General features: G+C 36.2%; 3 protein-coding genes across 5 annotated transcripts; 1 reads left to right on the top strand and 2 right to left on the bottom strand.

The window, feature by feature from the left end:
- The first annotated feature begins 12533 nt into the window (after positions 1–12533).
- On the top strand, positions 12534–20651 carry LOC127100496 (1-acyl-sn-glycerol-3-phosphate acyltransferase 3). Its single transcript, XM_051037705.1, has 11 exons — positions 12534–12672; positions 18182–18304; positions 18486–18525; positions 18607–18680; positions 18769–18828; positions 18973–19050; positions 19150–19308; positions 19408–19533; positions 19625–19717; positions 19788–19874; positions 19950–20651. The coding sequence occupies exons 1-11, from the start codon at positions 12592–12594 to the stop codon at positions 20169–20171; spliced, it is 1143 nt and encodes a 380-aa protein (XP_050893662.1). The 5' UTR covers positions 12534–12591; the 3' UTR covers positions 20172–20651.
- LOC127100498 (uncharacterized) lies at positions 20423–21640 on the bottom strand. Its single transcript, XM_051037709.1, has 3 exons — positions 21246–21640; positions 20860–21103; positions 20423–20650 (listed from the first exon to the last, which is right to left on the bottom strand). The coding sequence occupies exons 1-3, from the start codon at positions 21467–21469 to the stop codon at positions 20648–20650; spliced, it is 471 nt and encodes a 156-aa protein (XP_050893666.1). The 5' UTR covers positions 21470–21640; the 3' UTR covers positions 20423–20647.
- Positions 21641–21945: 305 nt separating this feature from the next.
- Positions 21946–25777, bottom strand: LOC127100497 (F-box protein SKIP8). 3 transcript variants are annotated; one of them, XR_007794426.1, is made up of 4 exons: positions 25097–25777; positions 23772–23968; positions 22362–22666; positions 21946–22263 (listed from the first exon to the last, which is right to left on the bottom strand). XR_007794426.1 is itself a non-coding variant. In XM_051037707.1 (4 exons), the coding sequence occupies exons 1-3, from the start codon at positions 25502–25504 to the stop codon at positions 22414–22416; spliced, it is 858 nt and encodes a 285-aa protein (XP_050893664.1). In that variant the 5' UTR covers positions 25505–25777; the 3' UTR covers positions 21946–22263; positions 22409–22413. The 3 variants fall into 3 exon arrangements, 2 of the variants coding, with proteins under 2 accessions (XP_050893664.1, XP_050893663.1); XM_051037707.1 differs by having other exon boundaries at positions 22409–22666; XM_051037706.1 differs by lacking the exon at positions 21946–22263 and having other exon boundaries at positions 22294–22666.
- Between the last annotated feature and the right edge of the window lie 332 nt (positions 25778–26109).

The following is a 26109-nucleotide window of genomic DNA, read 5'->3' on the forward strand; positions in this document are numbered from 1 at the left end:
TCTTCCTTATCTCCACACCAATCAACATCTAAATAGCAAGTCATCTCAGCTTCTTTGCTTCCAGAATCTCGTGGAAATAGAATTCCATAGTTTGTCAATCATTTTAAATATCTCAAGATTCTTCTTGTAACCTTCATGTGTGACACCATTGGTTCACTCATGTATCTGCTCACTAATCAGGCTTAGAAACTTATATCAGGTCGACTGTGCAGACATATCTCAGAGATCCAACAATTTATTGAACAAAGTTGCATTGACTTTGTCTTTCTCTCCATGTTTCTTCAACTTCAAATTTGGTTCGACAATCGAAGATGTAGGAGTCGAATCATCTATCCTAAATCTCTTGAGTATATATTTAACATACTTTCTTTGATGTAGCATCATACCTTGCTTCGTCATTTGAAATTCCATGCCGAGGAAGTACGACAACTTTTCCAGATCAGGCATTTCAAATTCTTTCTTCATAAGCGTTTTGAACTTCGACAAGTTCTCCAAGCTACTTCCAGTTACTAACAAGTTATCGACATATAAGCAGATGATTGTTATACATTATGCCACAACCTGTGCATAGACACCATACTTAGACCTTCCTTTGACGAATCCCAATTCGACTAAGTATGAGTCAATCTTCTTGTTCCATGCCCTAGGTGCCTTCTTGAAGCCATAAAGCACTTTGAGAAACTTGTAAACTTTCCTTGCTTCCTCCTAAATTACAAACCCAGGAGGTTGCGTGACATAGACTTCTTCGTCTAAGGGACTATTCAAAAATGTTGCTTTCATATCTAAGTGAAATATCGATCAAACTTGCTTACATGCCAAGATGACTGATAGTCGAACATTCTCCAATCTTGCTACGGGTGCGTATACTTAAGAGTAGTCGACTCTTGCTCTCTGAAGAAAACCTCAAGCTACCAATCTCGCCTTATGTCTTGCTATCGATCCATCATCAATGGTTTGTCAATTGGATCACCAGAATTCCAATCCCATGCAAAATTTCATTCAATCATAATATCTCGACTCGTCATGATCTTTTGATTAATTAGATTGAATAGTCTGTATGTGTAGGTGCTTAATTGGCTGCATTATATGGTAAAACACTAGCTGGTTACTAATGTCTTGACTGATGTCATGACATGGTATGTATATGTGACTACATTGTAGGTTAGAATACCTAACTTTACTCTGATGTCTTGACTGATGTCATGACACACTTGAGTAGTTACTGCAGGATTAGCTAACACAGGATTTATTGAATGTCAAACTGGATGCTGTGACATTCATACCTGTCAGCAGATACTAAGGAATAGAACAGCTGGTGTTCTGTTAGAACTTAGTATTTATTTCCAGTCTGGTTATCAAGGAAAGACCAGACCTGGCATAAGGCCTACTGACTGAATGTCAAACTGGATGTTATGACATTCATCATTGACAGCAGCTACTGAACATTAGACAAAGTGGTGTTCTGCTATACTTCAGCATGTTACTTAGTCTGTTCTTCAAGAGAATAACAGAACTAACTTAAGGCCAAATGTGTAAATGTTAAATTGGACACTTTGACATTTATTAATGTAAGTTGTTACTGTAGTATGGTCATTTTGATCATGTACAGGTCAGCAAAATTGTACAGTCTGTTTTCTGGAAAAACAGACTCAGCATATGGACCTTGATGTCAAGCTGAATGTCGTGACATTCATTCCTGACAGCATATGCTATATTGTAGGTTGTTCAGTTTTCTGTTTCAGCTTTTTCTCAGGCTATTCTTCAGGGATTCAACAGCTGAGAGAAAATCCAGGAAATCAACAACCAATCAACATTTAATGAACCTAACAAATAGCCTATTTCTTAGTAACATAAATGTTGAATTTATGGGAACTCGCGTGACCTTAAATTCAGGAGAATACAGGTGCAAAAGCCCAGGTACTGCAATATAAAAGGAAGGCGTTCCTTCATTCAGTTTCGGGGATTTTGAGGCGTGAAGATTTTGTGTGTCCATCATACTTCACAGCTGTATTTTTGTGAGTCTTGTATTAGACGTATCTTGTAAGCCAAGCCATTATCAAGTAGATGATTGTTGTGGCATAGGGTGTTCATTGAGTTGTAAGTGTTGTGTCGCTCAAAGCTTTTAAGCGTGAGTGTTGTGTATCTTGATTAAAGCTGTGAAGCACAATCAAGAGTTGTTTGAAGTGTGACTTCAAATTGTCTTTAATATTGATTAAAGGTAGTAATCACTGAGGTGATTGAGGGGGAGTGAGTAGGAACTCTGATCTTAGTGTAAGATTGAAATTGCATTGGGTAGGGATTAAGTGATAAGTTGTAAACGGGTGAGTTTAGCTTTGAATTAATACTACTAATAGTGGATTTCCTCCCTGGCTTGGTAGCCCCCAGATGTAGGTCATGTTGGACTGAACTGGGTTAACAATTACTTGTGTTATTTACTGCACTTACGTTTAAGTTCTGCATAATCCCTGTCTGTGCAGAATTGGATGTCATAACAACCCGTGTGACATCCAAAGTCTGATAACTAGAATTTCAATTGGCATCAGAGCAGGCACCCTGCCTGTGAATTTTTGGGTGAGATCTAGGGAAGTTACTTTCTAGTACCATGGACAAGGATATAGGACACTCAAATAGACCACCCATGTTGGATGGCTGTAATTATGATGACTGGAAGCCTCGTATGATAGCCTTCTTAAGGTCTCTAGATAGCAAAGTCTGGAGAGCTGTCAACAAAGGATGGGAACATCCAATGAGGACAGGTGAAGATGGAGTCAGTGTGCAGATTCCTGAAGAAGAGTGGGACAAGGAGCAAGAGGCATTAGCTCTTGGAAATTCCAAGGCCTTGAATGCATTGTTCAATGGAATCAGTAAGAACATCTTCAGGCTGGTGCACCACTGTGAACTAGCTAAGGAAGTTTGGGATACCCTCAAGGTAACTCATGAAGGTACTTCTAAAGTGAAGATGTCCAAACTTCAGATGCTGACCACCAAGTTTGAAAATCTGAGGATGAAAGAGGATGAGACTATTCATGACTTTCACATGAATATTCTTGAAATTGCAAACACCTCTGGTGGACTAGGTGAGAAAATGGCTGAAGAGAAACTTGTAAGAAAGATTCTCAGGTCCTTGCCTAAGAGATTTGCTATGAAGGTCACAGCCATAGAGGAGGCACAGGACATCTGCAATATGAAGGTAGATGAGCTCATTGGTTCTCTCCAAACCTTTAAAATGGGCTTGTGTGAGAATACTGAAAAGAAGAACAAAAGCGTAGCTTTTGTATCTAATGTTGAAGAAGAGTCAGAAGCAGGATATACTGAAGATGATGAAAGTATATCAGAAACCTTAGCCATGCTTGGGAGACAGTTCAACAAGCTCATAAAGAAATTTGATCAACAGGGTAGACCCAATGTCAAGAACATTCCGTCTGACATAAGAAAAAGATCAACTTCTGAAGAAAAGTTCAACCAAGGCAAGGGAATCCAGTGCCATGGATGTGAAGGATATGGTCATATTAAGGCTGACTGCCCTACCTTTCTCATGAGGCAAAGGAAAGGGCTATCTGTCACCTGGCCAGAAGAAGACACTGAGAGTGAATCTGAAGGAGAATCTGCCAAACATGTCACTGCTCTGACCAGTGTCTGTGCCTCAGAGGATAACTCAAGTGGAGATGAGCTTACCTTGGATGAACTTGCTGCCTCATATAAAGAACTATGTGTTAAAAGTGCAGAAGTTTGTATCCAAGGAGAAAAGCATAAGAAACTCATCAAAGAGCTAGAAGCTGAGAAACTAGAGCAGCTGAAAGTCATAGAGGGTCTGAAGAGTGAGATTTCTTTACTGACCTCTAAGCTAGACCAAATGACCAAATCCATCAAACTGTTGAATAAGGGATCTGACACCGTGGAAGAGATCCTGAAGATAGGACAGAAGTCTGGAACCTCATCTGGTTTAGGCTCTGGGAAAAGATCCTCAGCTGAACGTAAACGCCCAAAGGCTAAAGTTCAGAAATCCCAAGGGAAGTCACATCCAATGTCTCAACATCGAGGACCCAGAATGAGCAATCATCAGAAGAAGAAATTCAAGAGATGGAGATGCCATTACTGTGGTAGATTCGGTCACATAAAACCCTTCTGCTATAGGCTACATGGTTACTCAAACCAGACCTCACAAGGTAGGCCTAAGAAGAAGGTGTCTACGCATAATGTCCTCAGTAAGAAACAAACATGGGCGGCTAAGCATTCATCTCAGGGCAATCCTAAGCAGCAGGTATCTAAACATCACTTCACTCCTGAGAATCAACAGTGTATTGCTAACCTTGCTCACACATCTTCAAGGGCACATATCGGACAAGAATGGTACCTTGACAGTGGCTGCTCAAGGCATATGACTGGGGTGAGCAACCTAGTGGTGAATCTGCATCCTCCTCCCACCAAGTTTGTGACATTTGGTGATGGAACTAAAAGAGAAGTCAAGGGTGTTGGCAAGCTGGACTGTCCTAAAGCTCCAAAATTGAATGGTGTATTGTTAGTAAAAGGACTAACTGTGAACCTCATAAGCATAAGCCAACTATGTGACCAAGGATGCAAGGTGGAATTTACCAAGGGAGGATGTGTGGTGTTGAATGAGTGCAATCAAGAAGTGATGAGAGGAGACAGATCCAAAGATAATTGCTATCTATGGAAATCTAAAGACTCTCTCAAGGGAGATCAGGAAGGGAAGCTGGGGCATGGAAGACTTGATCCCCTTCAGGGAAAAGGAATGAAGAAGAACATTCCCAAGGGAGCTATGAGAAGAGTCTCATATCTGTCTGTAGATAAAAGGAACAGACAAAGGTGTGTACTATTGTCGTCTGCAGAAACTCAGTACCTAGGTTGTGGTAGCAGGTGGTCATCCCTAGTATGGAGAAACCTGATGCAGACAGGGTACAATGTCACCCGGAATGTCATGACATTGTACGCTACTAAGTGTGACAATAGTAAGGGCAAAGAGGGAATGCGTGCGTCTGAAAAGTTATAGCAACTAATGAAGTTAGTTAGCTACTGTTTAATAAGTCAAATTATTAAACAACAAATAGTGAGCTCTGAGTGGTCAAAATCTAATAGACCTTACTCTTGCAATAAGCGTTTCACATTCAGTCGCTTCAAACCCCATTCGTGCAAACCCTCTTCCAAAGAAACGGTTCATCTTCCCTCTGAGATATTCAGCATGGCACATCAATCCGACACCACCTCCTATACCACCATGTCCGATTCTCACAGCACGGAGTTCAGCAATCCCAACCGGAAGGAAGTTAGTGTCAACGCTGCAACTTCGTCCCATGCAAGAAGACCAAAAGAAACGGTCTCCAGAATCTCCTCAGCTATCGCTCTGGACAACCCTTCCAAGGAAGGATCGAGGTATGTGCACAATGCCATTGCCTCTATGGTCACTAAGATTCTGTCCGGGGATCAGAATGTTCCTGGGGTTTCTGTTCCCTTGAACACTATCGTACCCGATGATGGTGCATGTCGTGAAACCGCAGTTGTGTTAAGGGAAAATGTGACTGGATTACCTGAAGAAGGTCCTAAGAATGATAAAAATGTAAGCAAGGTGAGAGGTGAGAAAGTAAGTGTCCCTCAAGATGTTGAGGCCAACCCTAGAGCTGACACAGTCAACCTGAACGAGTTCTCTGATAACGAACTGTTGGCCTCGGTTATCCCTAGCATAGCCAAGAGGGTCAGAACTAGGAGAGGGAAAAAGACAGTGATGCAAAGGTCTCCATCCAAGGAAGTTGATGAGACAACTCCTCACAAGCAAACAGGGACAGAGAGTGCACGCAAAAGGAAAGGTCATGGACCTGCCAAACCTTGGAGCAAATAGGTGCCCAAGAAGTTGAAGACCAAGGCTGTGGTGGTGGAGTCTGAATCTGATGTCCCATGTGATGTCACAACATCCATGTCCAGGAAGAAGCCGTCTTCTAGCAAGTTGGCTGCTAGTGTCCCAGAAGTTCCCATTGACAATGTGTCCTTCCACTTTGCCTCCAGTGTTAACAGGTGGAAGTATGTCTACCACAAGAGGCTGGCCTTGGAGAGAGAACTGGCTCAGAATGCATTGGAATGTAAGGAGATTGTGGATCTCATCAAAGAGGCAGGGTTGATGAGAACTGTGACTCAACTCCCTAAATGCTATGAGACCTTAGTGAAGGAGTTCATTGTAAATCTATCCGAGGAGTGTGCTGATGGGAAATCCAGAGAATTCAGAAAGGTCTACGTGCGTGGCAAGTGTGTGACCTTTTCCCCCTCAGTGATAAATCTGTATTTGGGAAGATCAGATGAAGTGCAACCAGAGCTTGAAGTGACTGACAGTACAATCTGTCAAGTCATCACAGCAAAGCAAGTCCGGAAATGGCCTCTCAAAGGGAAGCTGGTGGCCAGTCAACTAAGTGTAAAGTATGCAATGTTACACAAAGTTGGAGCAGCCAACTGGGTACCCACAAATCACAAGTCAACTGTGTCTGTGATGTTAGGAAAGTTCATCTATGCAGTGGGAACCAAGGCAAAGGTGGACTATGGTACTTACATCTTTGATCAGACAATGAAACATGCTGGGAGTTTTAGTGTGAAGGGACCTATTGCCTTTCCATCTCTCATATGTGGCATTGTGCTGAATCAATTTCCACACATCCTGACAGATAATGACTTTGTGAAAAGAAGAGAGAGTCCATTGGCCTTCAGCTACAAACTGTTCCTGGGCAAGCATGTCCCTGATATTGTCTTGACATCGGGAGAAACATCCAAAGCTGGCAACCAACCAGACAAAGCTGCTGTTATTGCAGTTCTCAGAGAGACCTGCAAATAGCTGGAGGCTAGAAAGCATGCTTTGGAAAAGCTCATCTTGCAATTGGAGACTTCTGTTGAGGACACGAATGGAGCTGAGAGGCAAAGCTCTGAGGATGAGGAGGAGGCCAGCTCTGAAGAGAAGGCTGATGATGAGGCTGAGGATTAAATACTTGTCTTTGTGTGTTTTCTGTCATTTGTGTAATTCTACTTACTATTTGTGGATCTGTAATTTAAAGTGTTGCTTTGGCAACATTTTTGGACAAAAAGGGGGAGTGACAACTGATACCCCAGGACAACAGAAGTTTACTTTGTTAAACTCTGTTAAAACAGGTTCTCATACATGACAGATTGAAGTTTTCCTCTACTGCAGCTGATGTGTGATGAAGTGTGTATTTAGCTTCTGTTTGTATGCTGCTGTGTGTGAAGTTTTTATTTAATTCCCTCCCCTGCAGCTGCTGTGTGTTGAAGTTTAGATTTTAGATTTAACTTCTATATGTGTGCTGCTTTGTGAAGTTTTTATTTAACTTCCATGTGTGTGAGTGTGCTGCCACTCTGAGTGTATTAGCTAAGCTTATTTCCTGCTAGGTGTGTGATTCCGCTGCTATGAACTTTGTTATGGGGATCAAAGTGTTTTAGCCAAAAATTTGCCAAAGAGGGAGTTTGTAGGTGCTTAATTGGCTGCATTATATGGTAAAACACTAGCTGGTTACTAATGTCTTGACTGATGTCATGACATGGTATGTATATGTGACTACATTGTAGGTTAGAATACCTAACTGTACTCTGATGTCTTGACTGATGTCATGACACACTTGAGTAGTTACTGCAGGATTAGCTAACACAGGATTTATTGAATGTCTAACTGGATGTTGTGACATTCATACCTGTCAGCAGATACTAAGGAATAGAACAGCTGGTGTTCTGTTAGAACTTAGTATTTATTTCCAGTCTGGTTATCAAGGAAAGACCAGACCTGGCATAAGGCCTACTGACTGAATGTCAAACTGGATGTTATGACATTCATCATTGACAGCAGCTACTGAACATTAGACAAAGTGGTGTTCTGCTATACTTCAGCATGTTACTTAGTCTGTTCTTCAAGAGAATAACAGAACTAACTTAAGGCCAAATGTGTAAATGTTAAATTGGACACTTTGACATTTATTAATGTAAGTTGTTACTGTAGTATGGTCATTTTGATCATGTACAGGTCAGCAAAATTGTACAGTCTGTTTTCTGGAAAAACAGACTCAGCATATGGACCTTGATGTCAAGCTGAATGTCGTGACATTCATTCCTGACAGCATATGCTATATTGTAGGTTGTTCAGTTTTCTGTTTCAGCTTTTTCTCAGGCTATTCTTCAGGGATTCAACAGCTGAGAGAAAATCCAGGAAATCAACAACCAAGCTACATTTAATGAACCTAACAAATAGCCTATTTGTTAGTAACCTAAATGTTGAATTTATGGGAACTCGCGTGACCTTAAATTCAGGAGAATACAGGTGCAAAAGCCCAGGTACTGCAATATAAAAGGAAGGTGTTCCTTCATTCAGTTTCGGGGATTTTGAGGCGTGAAGATTTTGTGTGTCCATCATACTTCACAGCTGTATTTTTGTGAGTCTTGTATTAGACGTATCTTGTAAGCCAAGCCATTATCAAGTAGATGATTGCTGTGGCATAGGGTGTTCATTGAGTTGTAAGTGTTGTGTCGCTCAAAGCTTTTAAGCGTGAGTGCTGTGTATCTTGATTAAAGTTGTGAAGCACAATCAAGAGTTGTTTGAAGTGTGACTTCAAATTGTCTTTAATATTGATTAAAGGTAGTAATCACTGAGGTGATTGAGGGGGAGTGAGTAGGAACTCTGATCTTAGTGTAAGATTGAAATTGCATTGGGTAGGGATTAAGTGATAAGTTGTAAACGGGTGAGTTTAGCTTTGAATTAATACTACTAATAGTGGATTTCCTCCCTGGCTTGGTAGCCCTCAGATGTAGGTCATGTTGGACTGAACTGGGTTAACAATTACTTGTATTATTTACTGCACTTACGTTTAAGTTCTGCATAATCCCTGTCTGTGCAGAATTGGATGTCATAACAACCCGTGTGACATCCAAAGTCTGATAACTAGAATTTCAGTATGCACCAGTTTTATGATATCCTAACAAAACCATAGGTTCACTCTTGTCATCAAGCTTCCTTCTTCTAGCATCAAGAGCATGCTTGTTACAAATAGAGCCAAACACCTTCAGATGACTCACTAATGTTCGTTCGTCGGTCCATACTTCTTCAGGAACCTTGTTCTTCAACTTTTTGGTAGGGCACTTTTTCATAATATAAACAACAATGGAAACAACTTCACCCCATAAGGATTTGGAAAATTCTTTTGCTTTAGCATGCATCTCGCCATGTCCAATATGTCATGTTTCTTCTTTCTGTTATTGAATTATGTTGAGGCGTGTAAGGAGAAGTTACCTCATGATCAATACCATGTTCAGCATAAAATTCTTCAAACATCTTGGACGTGTATTCGCCACCTTTATCTGTTTGCAAAACTTTGATCTTCTTTTCACTCTGGTTTTCGACAAGCATCGTGAATCCCTTAGAGATTTCAAATACTTCGTCATTTCACTTGATCACATAGATCCACAACTTTCAACTAAACTCATCGACAAATGAAATAGAATACATATTTCCATCAATGATATGCTCCTCAAAAGGGCCACATACATCTGAATGTACAACTTCGAGTATGCAGGAGGATCTCATTAGCATAGTCAAAACGAAAGACTTTCTAGATTGCTTTCCGACTAAACAACCTTCATAGAGTTTGTCGGGCATGTCAAGACTTGGTATACCAATTACCATATCTTAAGTAATCAATTAATTTAGTGATCGAAAGTTCAAATGTCCAAATCTCAAATGCCATAGCCAACTATGCTTGTGGTCGACAACAGTATTTAGACATTGTACTTTATTCGAACTGATCATGGTCTTGAATGTCCTGTTCTTCGGCAAAGGAGATTTCAAGACAAAATTATTCTGAGTGTCAAACAGTTCTAAGGCTTCATTTTTCATAATAACTGAGAAACCTTTTTTGAATAGTTGTCTAACACTTAGCAGATTACACTTCATTACAGGTACATAAAGTACATATTTGATCATAGTTTTTCCTTCATTGCTTCTTTGAATAACTATGTTACCAGTAAGTTCTTCTTTCACTGAGCTATTATTAGCAAGTTTGACCTTACTCTTCTTCGACGAGTCGAAATCTGCTAATCACACGTTTCGACCAATCATGTGATTCGAGCAGCCCGAGTCGAGGAACCAGATCTTGGAGTTGACATGGTCATCTGCAACTGCAACCATAACCATCATATCTTCAGAATCATCTGAATCTTGGCGTGCAAGGTTTGCCCCTTCCTACTTCCCTTGTGTCGCTCCCTTGTCTTTATTGTACCAACAATTCTCGGCCGCGTGGCCCCACTTTACACATTTATAGCAGTGCACATTTTTTTTCTCTTTGTCTTTCTGATAGGAGTTTCCTTCTCTTCTTTTTGAGGATACAAAAGCCATATCATTGACCTTATGCTTTTGAGGGTTCGACCAAGACTTCTTCCTCTGAGTCTTATCTTCTTCACCTTTGAATTTATTGGAACCACCATGCTTCTTCAAAACCCGAGCCTGCAGTGCTTGTATCAAATCTTGAACCCTTTTCCTTTCGACAATCCTAATCTCATGTGCCTCCAACGAGCCAATCAAATTTTCTAGTTTCATGGGTTCAAGATTGTTGGATTCTTGAATAGCTACGATAACATTGTCAAAGTCAGAGGTAAATGTACGCATTACCTTATCAACTATCACCTTATCAGTTAGGGTTTCACCATAATCCTTCATGAGATGGACGGGATTATGCACCTTCGACACATAACATGCAATCTTTTCATATTCTCTTATTTGCAATAATTCATACTGCTGTCACAAAGTTTGCAATTTGACAACTCTGACTTTCTCACCTCTTTCATAGTACTTGATAAGAATATTACATGCCTCCTTTTCCAATTCAGCATGAGACATCTTGTCGAAATTCACTGAATCTACCGTCGATTGAATGCAATATCCAACCTTGCAATCCTTCTTCTTCGCCTTCTTATTTGAGACTCTTTGAGCATCAGTTGCATTCTCAGCAAGCTAAGGGACACCATTAGTAACCACTTCTAGAATTTCATGAAAGCCAAATAGAGATTGCATATGTTTTCTCCATCGGATCCAATTCTTGTCGTCGAAAATTGGAAGAGAATTCAGAATATCATTAGTACCATTCATCTTTGCAGCGATTAATTAACAACCAACGATCCTAAAAACATGATCACTGACATGTGATTATTGAAAACACTATCAAGAGTCTAACTAGAGCTCTAGATACCAATTTATTAGTGTGTGAGGCAGTTTTAGCAAGAAGGGAAAGAGAGAAAGAGAATAAAGAAATAAAGATTACTATTATTGAATAATGATTGTGTTACGAAACTGAATTATAAAGTATCTCTTTATATACACCTAAGTGATTTGACTACTAAGTAACAGTTATAACAGCCCTAAACCCTAATTAATTTTGGGTTTACCATACACAACTTGGATTATATTATATCTCAACAACATCTAGTACGTCAAAACCAGAATTTCATGATGCCATATAGAATTTTTTTTTTATAATATATTTCAAAGTTATATGACAATTCATTAATTAATTTGTTCAAATAAAAAAAATTAAACCTAATGAATCAATACAATAAGATAAAACTAATTAGAAAAAATAAACCAAGCTAAATGATATAATTATACTAGGGATCCTTTAAGTTATTCGTTTGTAACAGGTTGATCCTTAATTTTTTTTAACAACTTGATTCTTTAAGTTAACAAACGTGTTGAATTAGAATCTTACTTTATGTATTTGAGATGCTATTTTATGTATTTAGGATGATGCTTTACGTAGTTTGGTGCTACTTTATGTATTTTACGTGTTCGATTTAGTCAAAGATTTAAAAAAAAGGGTAATAATGCACACATTTGTTATCTTAAAGGATCAAGTTATTACAAAACAAACTTAAGAGTCAATCTTTTGTAAACAAATAACTTAAAAGATCCCTGGTGTAATCATGCCAAACTAAATCAATCTAATACCAATACAAATTATTTTTAGTACACTGATAATATAAAATAGTTATACATTGTCATTTAATAAGGATTCATCAATCAATTGTGTAATTTAACAAAATACACAGTGATGATTGATTGAGTATAAAATAATTTTATACTATCAATTGCATATATTTTTTATCATACTTTAATTGTCTTCTTGACAAGTAAAATATAGAGTTGTCAAGAAGAGAAATAGTAGAACTAAAAAAATAATCAAACTTTAATAAAAGATGACTTCAAAAGAACATCATTCTATCATTAAGTTTTTTTTTACAAATATAGTATTACTTTTTTAATATCTTTTTATGCTATTATTTTAAATAAAATAAAAATAATATTCTTTAAAGTAATAAAGTCATGTTGTAACCAATAAAACAACACCTCTTAGATTAACCATCCTATCACTATATAGAGTTAGTTAGACATGAATTAGTCAAACAAAGATCATCACTCTATGTAGAGTTAGTTAGATATGAATTAGTCATTCCTTGATCACAGTGATCAAAATCTCTCTCTCAAATTACTCTCTCTATTCTTTTTTATTTGATTCTCTCAGTTTCATCAGATCAACAATCTCATACTATATGGCATTTCCGGCTACCATTGTTGTTCTTCCTTTAGGCACTCTTTTCATTCTTTCAGGCCTCATTGTTAATGTAATTCAGGTAAAATTCAATCCTTAATCATTCATTATATATCATTCATATTATTTTACGTAAGGATTTTTGCATGCACATGCATTTTTCATTTAACTTCTGTACATTCGGGTCTGGTAATGAAGGAAAAGTAAAAACAAAATGAAACTGATTTAATAAATTCTTATTTCTTTTAATGTAAAGTTTTCATAATATTGAAAATTTTGTCATGTAAACTATATATATGCATACACATCAAATACATGTAGGTTTGATATTATTTAAAAAACTGAAGTCACTCTACATGGCAATTCCACATAGTGATTTCTTAGATATTCAATGTTGTTTAACCGGTCCTAAATTTGTCGTGACATATATTTAGTTTTTCTTTTTGAAATCGTGGTATGTGACATATATTTAGTTATTTCTTGATCATAAAATTTTAAAAAAATATTTCTCTCTCTCAAATTACTCGTCTTTGATTTTCTAAGTTTATTATTTCAAAAATCTCAAACTAAATTTGTAGATTAGAGACTTTATCTTGCAATCTTACCTAAGTTAGCTTTGTTATACATGGTTGATCACAAACTCGGATAAAATAAAAGGATTGTGTTAGACAGTCGACAGACAACGTAAAATTTGGTCAAATCTCAATGGCATGGATCAAATACGAAATAATGTAAATGATAGGGTGTTGCCCGTAAACAACGTGTTGTATGACTCGAATACAATGTCAAAAGAGTAAGGGTCGTTACATCGCTGTCCAGATGTAGTGAAAAATAAGTAAGGGTTCCCACATTTTCGTGAAAACGTGTGGATAAAGAAGTTAGTTCATGAGAGGAGGATTTGTTTTGGATCATGGAATATAGACACACTTAATGGAAAATTATGGAAATAGTTGATGTTATGGTTAAGAGGAAGATCAATTTTATGTGTCTACAAGAAACTAAATGGACAGATGAAAAAACGAAAGAATTAGATAACTCGGGATTTAAACTTTGATACACCGAAAAAGTTAGATCTGAAAAATGGGATGAAGATTATTGTGGACAAGGAGTGGGAGAAGGATATTGTGGATGTGAAAAGAGTTGGAGATCGAATCATAGCCTTGAAATTTGTAGTGGAATAAGACACCTTTAATGTTATTAGTGTTTATTCATCTCAGATTAGGTTAGCAAATCATCTTAAGGTAATTTATTTTGGAGGATTTAGAAGGTTTACTTTAGGATATACCCAAATGGGAGAAGTTTTTCCTACGAGGGAATCTTAATGGACATATAGTAGTGTAACAAGAGGTTTTTAGAGCGTGTGTGAGGTGTTTGGACTATGGGAGGTGAATGCGGAGAGTAAATCTATCTTGGAGTTTTCGTCGGCTTTGGATCTTACTATAGCAAATGCATGGTTTAGGAAAAGAGATGAATATCTTATCACATATAAAAATGGAGTGATATGTTCTCAGATAGATTTCCTTCTTATCAGGAAGTCCGATAAAAAGATTTGCTTGAATTGTAAAGTTATTCTTAGAGAGAGATTGACTATCCAATATAGAATTTTGGTTATGGATGTAAGAATTAAGGGGATAGCAAAAAGAAGAAGTCATGTTGTAGCGCCAAGGATCAAGTGGTGGTATAAAAGATGAAAAACAAGAAATTTTTCAACACAAGATCTTAGATGGGGGGTTTGGACAACCACAAGGAAGTGCAAATGGTATGTGGTATAAGACTATCTAAGAGATTCGAAAAGTGGCTAAAGAGACGTTGGGTGAATCAAGAGATTTTGGACCTAGGGGTAAAGAATCATGGTGGTGGAATAAAAATGTTTAGAGTAAAGTTAGAGTAAAAAAGAATTGTTTTAAAAATTGGTTTGGGTGTAAGAATGATGAAATGTGGGATACAAGAAAGGTAAGAATGAAGCAAAAATCCGAGATTTTGACGGATTATACCAATCTCTAGGAACCAATGAGGAAGAAAAATTCATATATAGACTTGCTAAGGAAATAAAAATAAATACTAGAGATTTGGATCAAGTAAAGTGTGTTAAAGATGAAGAGGGAAAAGTCTTGGGTTCAGGAAAAAAGATATAAAGGATAAGTGGAAGATGTATTTCTACAACACATTTAATGAAGGATATGATATCTCACCGGACTCTAGCCGACTTGACATAAGAGAAGCATATCGAAACTATAATTACTACTGTTGAATTTAGAAATAATAGGTAAAGGAAGCGTTGAAAAGAATGAGTAACAAACAGTAACGTGGTTGGACCAGACAATTGAAGTGTGGAAAATTCTTGGAGATAGAGGTATTGAGTGGCTCTACAAACTCTTTAATAAAATTATGAGGTCAAAGTGCATGTTGGATGAATTGAGAAGAAACATTTTAGTTCTAGTCTATAAGAACAATGAGATATACAAAATTGTGCAAATTATAGGGGGTTAAGTTTATTATTCATACTATGAAGTTATGGGAAAAAGTGATTGAACGAAGATTAAGAAAAGAGACTGATTAAGAAAAGAGACTCAAGTCAGCGAGAATCAATTTGATTTTATGCTTGGAAGGTTGACCATGGCACGATTTATATATTACGATGCATGATTAAGCAGTACCGGATGGACCAATAAGACTTGCACTTAATTTTTATTGACTTGGTGAAGAAATATGATAGAATGCCTAGAGAAATTTTGTGGAAAGCCCTAGAGAAGAAATGGGTTAGGATTGCTTATATTTCGAGCTATCCAAAATATAGAATTTTACAATCGAATTGCATCAAGGTTTAACCCTAAATCCCTATCTTTTTACCTTAGTTTTGGATGTACTCACGAAACACATCCAAGAGCTAGCACCAAGATGTATATTTTTTTACATATGATATAGTTCTTCTTGGAGAGTCGAAGGAGGATTTAAATGAGAGCTGAAGTAAGACAGAGTATATGAAATGTAAATTCAACAAAATGAAAAACATTTCTAACTTAGAGGTGAAAGTTGGACACCATATTATCCCTCAAGTCACACGGTTTAAATATCTTGGGTCTGTAATACAAAATGATGGAGAAATAGAAGAGAAAATAAACCGTCGAATTCAAGTTGTGTGGTTGAAATGGAGAAGGGCATAAAGTGCTTTATGTGATACAAAGGTACAATTTAAATTGAAGAGAAAATTTTATCGGATAGTTGTAAGACATGTGATTTTGTACCAGAGTTATGGATCGCGGCCGCAAAAGGCGCGATTCCGGGCGGTTTGGCCAGAGTGGCCACCAGCCGCGCGAGAAGAGGGTGGCGGAGCGCTGTTTGAAAACGCGACCGAGATCGCCGCAAACGCGGATCACACGGTTTATCCACTTTTGTTTTTATTTTCTCTTCGGTTGTATTTCTCTAGTTGTTTTGCAGATGCGGCGGAGAAGAAAGGCAACGGCGAAGAAGAAAGGGAGAAGAAAGGCAGTGGTTAGGGTTTTATTAAATGTATAACCCAATAGATTGGTTAAGAATAAAAAGACTTTTTTTAATCGAATAGAAAACTGAAATGGACCTCAAATGGGCCTTAGAGTAATATGTTAAAAAAAAGTATATTAACCCTTTAGTTTATAATATGTTAAAACTTATTAAATATAATAATATTAAATTTAATAAATATAATAACATTTAATAATGAAAATAATAATAATATATATTTTTATTTTATTTATTTATTTATTTTTTAAAATTTATGTTGTTAATGTTCACCAAAAATAATTTATTTATATAGATTATTTATATATTTAGTCTAAAAAATAGTCAATTTTAAAAAGTCAACAAAAGTTATCCCGCTATCTGCTATCCTGCTATCCTATTTTTAGGGTCGGTCACTCCGCTCTGCTATCCGCTATTAATGATTTTGTTTTATACAGAACAAAATGTTTGACGATTAAGAATCAACATGAGAATAAAATAAATGTAATAGAGATGAGCATGTTGCAGTGGATGTGTGGTAAGACTCGACGGGATAAAATTACAAATAAAAATATTAAAGAGAATGTTAGGGTAACATTCATAGTGGAGAAGATGACGGAAATAAACTTAGATGATTTGTGCATGTAGAGAGAAGACCATTAGATGGAGAGAAGACAGATAATTAAAAAAATGAAAAAACACTGAAAAAACTATCAAAGAAGTTAGTATTAACAAAGATCTCGAGATTAATGATTTAGATAAAAAATACGATTAAGGTAAAAACTGTTGGTGAAAGAAATTATTATTCTTTTTAATGCATAATTTCCCTAATATTGAAAAGTCATCATTGTAAATTTTATATATATATATATATATATATATATATATATATATATATATATATATATATATATATATATATATATATATATATATATATATATATATATATATATATATATATATATATATATATATATATATTAAATACATATAAGTTTGGGGAGTGGATTGTCTCCATGAATAAGTGAAAAACTACTCAATAAAATATTAAAAACAAAAATGTGGGTTTTGAATGGTGGAGATTTCCACTGCTCCCTCTCAGTGTAATCTCTCACGGAGGGAATCCTTACCCATAAGTTTGATATAAATAAAAAAGATAACTTTCACGTGTATTAAGAATGATAGTTAAGTGAATTTAATTTTTTTTGATTTCATGTAGAAAAGATAATCTAATTACTAATATACTCTTAATTAAATTGTCATCTAAGTAACTAATGTAGGGATAGTTTTGAAATAAAGACATTAAATAAACATAAATTTGCTAACATTGGCTTATATTTAAGGTCAAAAATTTTAGAAGATTTTTAATTATAAATAAGATCGGAGGGAATACTATTTTAAAAACATATGTCAGTCTACATGGCAATTCCACACAGTGTCATTCTTTTAGGCATCATTGCTAATGTAATTGAGGTAAGATTCAATCTACAATCGTTCATTATATATCATTATATTATTTTGTAATTATTTTTGCATATACATGTATTTTTCATTTAAATTTTGTACATTTGGATCTGTTGGAATTAAATAAAGTGTCTTCTATAGAATGAGTAGAAGCAAACCAAAATATATGAACAATCATCATATACTTTAAAATTCGTATCCATTAAATAACTTAGGCTTCTATACATTAACTAATCTAGCATCCTTATCATTAACATTGAAATTTTCTCCATTAAATAAATTAGCATAAGCATTTAGGGAAGACTCATGCCCAGAAGGAAGACTATTTGATCGAGTAGTTCCTATTCTCAATCATCTTAGATGCGGTTGACCAATTAATTACTTAAATTTATAGCACGAACCCCACTCATACAAGTAGTGGAAAACTGTAGGCGTGCCACGAGACTAGAAAGATGAATCTCTGTAGTTATACAGAGTTACATTATTTACACCCAAAAAATCGGTTGAATTTCCACGTATCATAATCTTGACCAACTCAAAATGTCTTGTAATTGTTCATGTACAAAGGATCCCTAGGTTAACTTTTAGTTAGTTGATTGTTATTTTACTTAATCATATCATAAAGATATAATAATACTAATTTGCAGGTTGTCGTCTATGTTCTTTTTCGTCCAATATCAAGATATTATTACAAAAAAGTAAACAAAGTGCTCACAGAAGTACTATGGTTGGAGCTCATATGGCTAGTTGATTGGTGGGCGGGCGTTGAGGTTTGTTTGACCGATTGTCGTATCTCCATTGATACTCTTCGTTTGATTCATCTAACCCTATATATAGACGTGTGCCGACTTTATAATGCACTCGAATGCATGTCGACTGTACGCTACATGTTAGATTAAGAATATTGGTAGGCAAGAAAATCTAACTAGTTGAATGATCTTGATGTTGCAGATCGAACTATATGCAGATTCAGAAACTTTTAATTTGTTAGGTAAGTTCTTATATCTTCTTTTTTTTCTTTAACATTCTGTTGCTACAAGATCTCATAAATTTGCATTTGAGAGAATTTTAGGTAAAGAAAATGCACTTCTGATATGTAATCACAGGAGTGACATTGATTGGCTTATTGGATGGGTTCTAGCTGAGGTAAATTACTTCATGTTCTAATGTAATGAGTTGAATTACATCTTTGTTTTGATCTTTTATTTATATCATATGGTTTCATCTGTGACAGCGTATGGGTTGCCTTGGTAGCATTGTCGCCATTATGAAGAACGAAATCAAATATCTTCCCGTAAGTATTTGTAATCATCTCTTAGCAACGCAACTGATAAGGTTTCTGATAGGGTTTTCTAGATCGAATCCAATGCAAACCGCACCAACCGAGATGGATATTAATCTTCTGCTATGAAAATTCGATTTTAACTGATCTATGTAGGTTCTAGGTTGGTCAATGTGGTTTGCTGATTTTCTATTTCTAGCAAGAAATTGGGCTAAAGATGAAAAATCACTGAAGGTAAATCAAAATAAGTCATCCAAATATACATATATGTATTTAACAGAATGTTTTTATCAGAGTTTTTATTTATATATTTCTCTTGATTTTTGTTGGCAGACAGGTTTTGAGCAGCAAGTGCGAAATCCGGTGCCTTTTTGGTTGGCTCTTTTTGCCGAAGGAACTCGCTTTACACAAACAAAACTTATAGAAGCTCAGGAATTTGCTAGGTCTAGAGGAATGCCTATACCGAAAAACGTTTTGGTTCCTCGTACTAAGGTGAACAAAATTCGATCTTAGAACAAAATTGATTACTTACACATTTTGATTTTGTTGAAGCTGATAACATCTTTCACTACTGATATAATCTTTCTCCAGGGTTTCGTCACAGCTGTGATGCATACACGGACATTCGTTCCAGTCATTTACGATTGCACGTTTACAGTTTCGAAGACTGAGCCTTCACCTACAATGTTGAGAATATTTCAAGGCATTCCTTGTACAGTAAGGCAGTCAAAACATTGACAGTTAACGATATCTGGATTATCCGCAATCCTACAGTTGGACTATTCCTCTGCTGTTTTTTTTTCTTCAGGTGAAGGTTCAAGCTAAGCGGCACAAAATGGAGGAACTTCCGGAAACAGCCGATGGCATTGCGCAGTGGTGCAAAGATCTTTTTGTCGCCAAGGTATTACGAGTATGTAAATGTTAAGTTCCTAAAGAGAATGCAAAAATTGTAACACTTTCTCACCAATCAGGATGCTTTACTGGAGCAATACAATACTACGGACATATTCAGCGAATTTGAACTTCAAAAAATTCGCCGGCATAAAAGATCTATAATGGTTTGTTGGCATGTTCAGTTTGAGTAAAGGTTTACCAAACAGGAAAAATTACTGATGCTAACTAATTATTAACAGGTTGTGCTAATTTGGTCTTGTCTCCTTGGCTTCCTTCTGTACAAATTCTTCAAGTGGTCTTCGCTCCTATCGACATGGCAAGGAATTTTGTTAACGGTGGTGTTCCTAATCATTGTGTCGGCTGTTATGGAAACACTCATTCATTCATCTCAATCAGAAAGTTCTAAACCTGCCGATTTACCTATACAAGACCCCATCAAGCAGAGGCTTCTTCAGAAATGAGCAAAGATTCACCATGGATTAATGTAATCCCGTTACATGTCTCTATCTCAGTAGGCAACAACATATGTACATCACATTTTTCTTCGTCCGTAGCTTTTTGGTTTGAAAATACAAGATTTGTTAGATAGAATAATGCCATTGATATCCAAACTAGTTCGATCCTAGCGCGTATTATAGCAACATAAATATGTCTTTTAACGTAAATTCATGTATCAGAAAAGTATTAGTAATGGTAAGGAACTGGTGATCAATTGAAAAAGAAAGAAAAATCTGTAAAAATTTAAATACTATCATTTATATGATTACATTGCATGGCCCTATTTTAGCCGTATACATGTCCAAAATCCTTACAGAATATAGACGAGAAATCCTGACATCGCCCTCTTCCTTAACTCCCTTAGTTTTGTTTCACCTTCATGGCTGGTATATTCTTTGCAAAAACTCACTGCTTTAATTTCTTCAAACCTTCCTTTTTGTCACTGCAAAATATGGCACCATGATATATTTTACTGATTAGTAGCTAAAGAGGGTAGCAAACCATGATAATTGATCTTGTTGCAGCTTCATACAAAATCATTAGTCACACAATTTAGACATCTTAGATCTATCATATGAAATAATTGAACTTGTTGCAGCTTCATGAATGATAAATTGGATAGTCCATATATATAAGAAAGACGATGCATACCGGCTTCGAATCAGTTGCGGTTTTAGGAGAGGGTGTTTTAATTTTACCACTACCGGAGACAACCTCGTCCATGCTTTGTCCCTGTCGTCTGTATCTACCACCAGAAGCAACAAATCCAGGGCATGGTCTGTAAGCTTTTATAGGCCACCATCCAAAGCCAGGCACAGTTGCTATCCCACCTTGCATCCTTCCTTCACCATTGCATCCTCTCTCTATTTCTTGCTTCCCACATGCTTTACAACCACTGTTAAAACATGTTCAGAAACTATATACCTTAAAATATGCTGATGTCTTTCTACATGACAGAGACAGTCTAATAGAAAGTTTGTTGTTAATAGATGATAATTGAAGAGTTTTGATAAAAAGGAAAAATGGATGGATGTTACCTTTGTTGGGTTGAGGATTTTGATTGATTGGGAACAGCAAGTTGTTCTTCTGGTGAAGAAGAAAGGAGGGAAGTTGGAGTAGAAGAAGGAGAACATTGCGAGGGAGGAACAAGAATCTTAGAAAAACAAGGGGAAGTTGTAACCGACCATGGATTTTTTGGCTTGTGCAATTGAACTTGATGATAATGTTGAGTAGTTGAAACTGAGAGAAAAGCTATTGTCATTCTTTCTCTCTCCCTCGCTCCCCCTCTCTCTCTATTTGGGACAGAGTGATGTGAGCCACTCTTTTAATTCTACTTATCCTAAATTCCAAGAATTTTTTATCAGTGTGAGGATGTTTAAGAGTTGAGATCCTCTTCTTTTTTCAAAAGAAGTGAAGGCGCAATTCAATCCAATTCCCAAAAAAATAAAACCATATTAATATGTTTAAAAAATAGATATCTTAAATTTCTTTTTCATATAAATTGCTTCATTAATAATAATATTACCAAATAAAATAGATTTTCAGCTATAAATATCCATTTAATCGTCAAAAAAATCAATTAGCCCCCTTTTACATGGCAAGTTCCGTGCAGTAGTAACATTCCTACAATACTTCTTAAACAATTTGACAATAAGAATGATAGAATTGTTGTAAGGGGGTTAATGTGCAAGGAACTGCAAACTTGTGCCCTTAAAAGCACAGTTAAAGAAATAAAAATAAGTGAAAATTTACTATTTGAAATAACAACATTTTGACTTCTAAAATTTGATGAGCGAAGAGCGTTCTACAACAAAATCATCATTTGTTAGCACAAGTTTGGAAAAATCTCTCAGCAAAAAATGTACATCCTACTAAAATGCACGCCCAAATTGGAGTATGCTTTTGCATTAGCTCCCGCAATTGCAGTCTTGGTTTTTCACAAGTCTCGCCATCGGTATCCGACTTTGATTCACGGAGAATCTTTTCCATCGATCTTTTGTGTTTACTAATCCATTTACTCTATTTTTAAATCTTTGGTAGCCCCATTGCAATTTCCTGTATTATATACAGTATGAAAACAAAAGATTCAAAACTCAAAACAAAACTTCCAATTACGAAAATAATTTCAAGCATCTGCGCTTCTGCAAATAAACCTTTTCTGAAACCAGTATCAGACATAATAACATATCATCTCTCTTACTATTATTATCCATGCATAATTTGTTGCTCTACATCCCCATTCATCACAGAACTGTGGTGATGAACCATATACCACCGACCATTATGGAACTCAAACACGTTGGTTACGTTGAATGGCCCTGTATCCATGTCAACGTATGTTTTCATGGTAACCCAAGCCATGTCACTCAAGACCCGAGCTCGTACATCCCGAACCTGAAAGTTCAATCCTTGCTCCCAGTTGAAAACGAGTTGCCAGCCCCGCATTACTCCATTATACCTGTAGCATGGAATATAGGGTTATTTAACAGTATTTATTCAGAGAAGAATGACAGAAATTACAATCAAGTACAAAGAATTGTCCATATGATTTCACAAACTTGCAAGATCTCTGAAAAAAACTATTCATTTAATATATAGGATCTATTATCCAATATCTTGAGTATCAAGTCCAAGTTACCAAATCCCAGTTTTATTGACCTGAATCTAATACTTGAGAGTTCAGTAGTTTAGTCAAAATATAAGCTAGAAAAACAGTAAAAAAAATTGAACTGCTCATATTGCTAGTACTCTTGATTAGATGTCTCTAGCACGGGAAAACCCCTGCCTAATAGAGTGCGGGCAAGGAAGAGAAAGAGGGAAGGAGGTCAAGCAGATAACTACTAGGGACCATATCATACTACCCACTTTTCTAAGTGTCTATTAGGGAGGAGGATTTTGGAGGATTAGGTCTATATCTTAATATATGTTTAAAAGATCTAAAAATCCAATCATACTTCATTCTATTTTAGAAAGATTTTATAATTTGCTTAATCTAGAAATGAAAAATAAGTTCTCCCCTCCCCTCCCCTCCAAAATCTTCCTTTCCCTCTCAAACAGTGTTCCTAAATGATTGTCGTTTCAGGTTTTTCCACCCATTAAAAAAACAATAAATGAATGAACGAGCATAACAGATGTTTAAAATTATCCTTATTAACCATTAATTATTAATCATTGTCATAAGCTTGTGATGCAGTATAATGAGTTGAGAGTAGTGTACACTATTACTTAGGAGTGATACTGGAAAAAGCAAAATAAATTGTCTTGAAAACAATAATAAAAAATGTACTAAAACAACTGTCATTTAGGCTTTCCTTTGAAAACATTCATTGGTTTGGAGTGGAAGCTTACACAGGATTAACATTAGAACATCTGTTGTTTCTGGTTTAAATTTAAATACAAGACAATCCCTTTTTAAGTATCACAGGGTATATCATGCAAGTACCATAACCAAAATACATCACAAAACAACTTAAACAAAAATATAATAAAGATATATCCTGTCTATGCAAGATGAATAATTTTATAACAGAAAAAGAGACCATTTATTCATGAAAGAAACATACCCCGAAAAAAGTTCTCCTGAGGCATGGATGCATTTCACGTAATCTGCATTCAGCCAAAACCGACGCATTGCCGGAATGGACTTGTCTCTTACGATATTGAAAAATTCTGTATTAACAATCACAATTGCTCTTGTAGCAGCATAGTATGCCTTCCACCCATTTCTTGGTGTGACGCTACTTTGTTCCAATGTGAAGTCCTAAAAAATATTTTTAAAAGATTACAACAGAAAGATACACATGGCAAAATGAGAATCACAAAAATCATATAAAAAGGTCAGTCTATGTAGTCACAGAAACTCTCGGTTAAACTGGACAAATTAGAGGATGTTTAGGTCCGTGCCAATTTTCTATATGACTTCATCCTAGAACATAAAGATCATTTCACCAAAGTAGTCATTCCGGGATAGCGGTGCAGAGCAGCCGACCCCAAAAGTGGGATAGCGTATAGCGGGATGACTGGGATGACTGCTCTATTTGATCATTGTTTGGGCAAATTACATATAATAATTATATTTATTTAATGTAAAATTAAACAAATAGCTCAACTCATAAAATATTCATAAATCAAAGCACACATGACTCTTGAAGTGCGGGAAGGTTAAGGTTGAGTCTCAACTCAAATTTGATTGAAAAACCCAAAATTACCCTTAAAACATTGTAAATTTAAGAGGTAAATTCAGTTTTTAGAGGGGAAAAGGGCGGCGGGCCAGAAAATGCTCTGGCCCGGGAACTGCTCTGCTCCGCTATCCCGCTATTTACCCTATAATGGCTGTATAGTGTTCTGCACCGCTAAGGCTCTTCCCATAGCGGCCGGCCTCTGCTCCGCTCCGCTATAGTGGGATAGCACCGCTATTGGAAGCTATTGACTACTCTGTATTTCACCAGTACCAATTCAATTTCAATGACTCTTTGGACTCATAAAAACTAGTAGTTCAAGCAAGATACGAAACATAACCGGCGTGGACGTTTGAACTATTTACATTGTTATCTAAGAGGGAACAACCAAGAAACAATGCCACACAAACCCACTTTCCTCTACAAACTAAACCCCGCATTTTTAGGGCAATAGCAATTTGAAAACAGGACAATACAGGAGTCAAGTTGAAGCCCAAATGAGTCAATTATCCCTCTTCACCCTATCACAAAAGGTTTAACCATACCCCGTTTCTTCCTATTTTCAAACACCTTCATTGGACATTCTAGGATTTATTTACAAGTACTTCAGCTCAAATATTTTTGTAACAGCAATTGTTCTAAACCTAGGAATTAAAACCTAGGAATTAAAATGGTCAAAAAGATAACATGAAGAGCAATGAAGTATTCACCTTGTGATAGAGTGCTTTCCAGGCATTATCGTCATTAGCAGCCTTCCGCATCAAAGAATTAGTCATGGAAAGCCGACACAAACTCGGATAATCCAAATAACTAAGCGCGTGCGTAGTAATCTCGGGAACAAGCTCCTCCATCATAGAAGAACCACTGCGACGATCAGGCAACACAACCGGCGCAGGAGAAGGACTGATCTCCATCATCTCCGCAACAGTTCCGTTCAAGTAAGGCACAGAATCTTGAGAATCGGAGGAAGCGCAGTTGCAGTGGTTGAACGGCGGCGTGAATCTGGTGAATGAAAACCGAAAGGAAAACGGTCGGAAGAGAGAGAAGAGCGCGAGGAAGAAACAGAGGGCGGTTAGTGTGACGGCGAGGAGGAAGGGTTCGGAGAAAAGAGAGAACATATCGATTCATAAGACATGAAAAATTGAGATTCGAAGAACATGAAAACCCTAGATTGTTGGAATTGGAAACCCTAAATTTGAAGGGGGAAATGAAGGGGGAAATGGAAAAGGGTAATAGTAATAATAAGAAGAAGAAAGAAAAAGAGTGGAGTTGAAATTGTAATTGGAGAGAGTGGAAGCTACTCGCTTGCTTGGGTGCTCTCTCAATCACTGAAAGTATGAACCCAACCGTTCACCACTGCTGCGTTCATATTGCCTTCTCCGTCAAATGTTAGTAGTAACAATGTATTTTATTTTATTTTATTTATTCAAACTATTTAATTATTATCGCAACCGTAAAAAAAATGTTTTTCAAATAATTTTAATATTTTAAAGTTAAAATATTATTTTTTAATTACCGAATTAGTATTCAAATATTAAAATAAGGAATTTAACTCTCCTAATATTCAAACTTAAATCCATCTAAATAAAAATTACAAATTAATTAAAAAAATTAAAAATTAAAAAAAAATGAATATTGTTGCTCAGTTTAGATCGAATTTTAGATTGATTTTTAAAACCGATCTAAAATGAACCAAATTGCATATATATATATATATATATAT

The sequence above is a fragment of the Lathyrus oleraceus genome, chromosome 7, assembly GCF_024323335.1.
Source record: "Lathyrus oleraceus cultivar Zhongwan6 chromosome 7, CAAS_Psat_ZW6_1.0, whole genome shotgun sequence".
Lineage (NCBI taxonomy): Eukaryota > Viridiplantae > Streptophyta > Magnoliopsida > Fabales > Fabaceae > Lathyrus > Lathyrus oleraceus.

Bases quoted from the DNA above. Each gene is read 5' to 3' on its own strand.
- LOC127100496 (XM_051037705.1), top strand. From the start codon at position 12,592: ATGGCATTTCCGGCTACCATTGTTGTTCTTCCTTTAGGCACTCTTTTC. The intron at 18,305-18,485 runs GTTTGTTTGACC...TTGATGTTGCAG, and splicing joins ATTGGTGGGCGGGCGTTGAG to ATCGAACTATATGCAGATTC. The intron at 19,718-19,787 runs GTATTACGAGTA...CTCACCAATCAG, and splicing joins AAGATCTTTTTGTCGCCAAG to GATGCTTTACTGGAGCAATA.
- LOC127100498 (XM_051037709.1), bottom strand. From the start codon at position 21,469: ATGACAATAGCTTTTCTCTCAGTTTCAACTACTCAACATTATCATCAA. The intron at 21,104-21,245 runs GTAACATCCATC...ATGTTTTAACAG, and splicing joins AAATCCTCAACCCAACAAAG to TGGTTGTAAAGCATGTGGGA.
- LOC127100497 (XM_051037707.1), bottom strand. From the start codon at position 25,504: ATGTTCTCTCTTTTCTCCGAACCCTTCCTCCTCGCCGTCACACTAACC. The intron at 23,969-25,096 runs GTGAATACTTCA...AATATTTTTTAG, and splicing joins GGAAAGCACTCTATCACAAG to GACTTCACATTGGAACAAAG. The intron at 22,667-23,771 runs GTATGTTTCTTT...TCCATGCTACAG, and splicing joins TCAGGAGAACTTTTTTCGGG to GTATAATGGAGTAATGCGGG.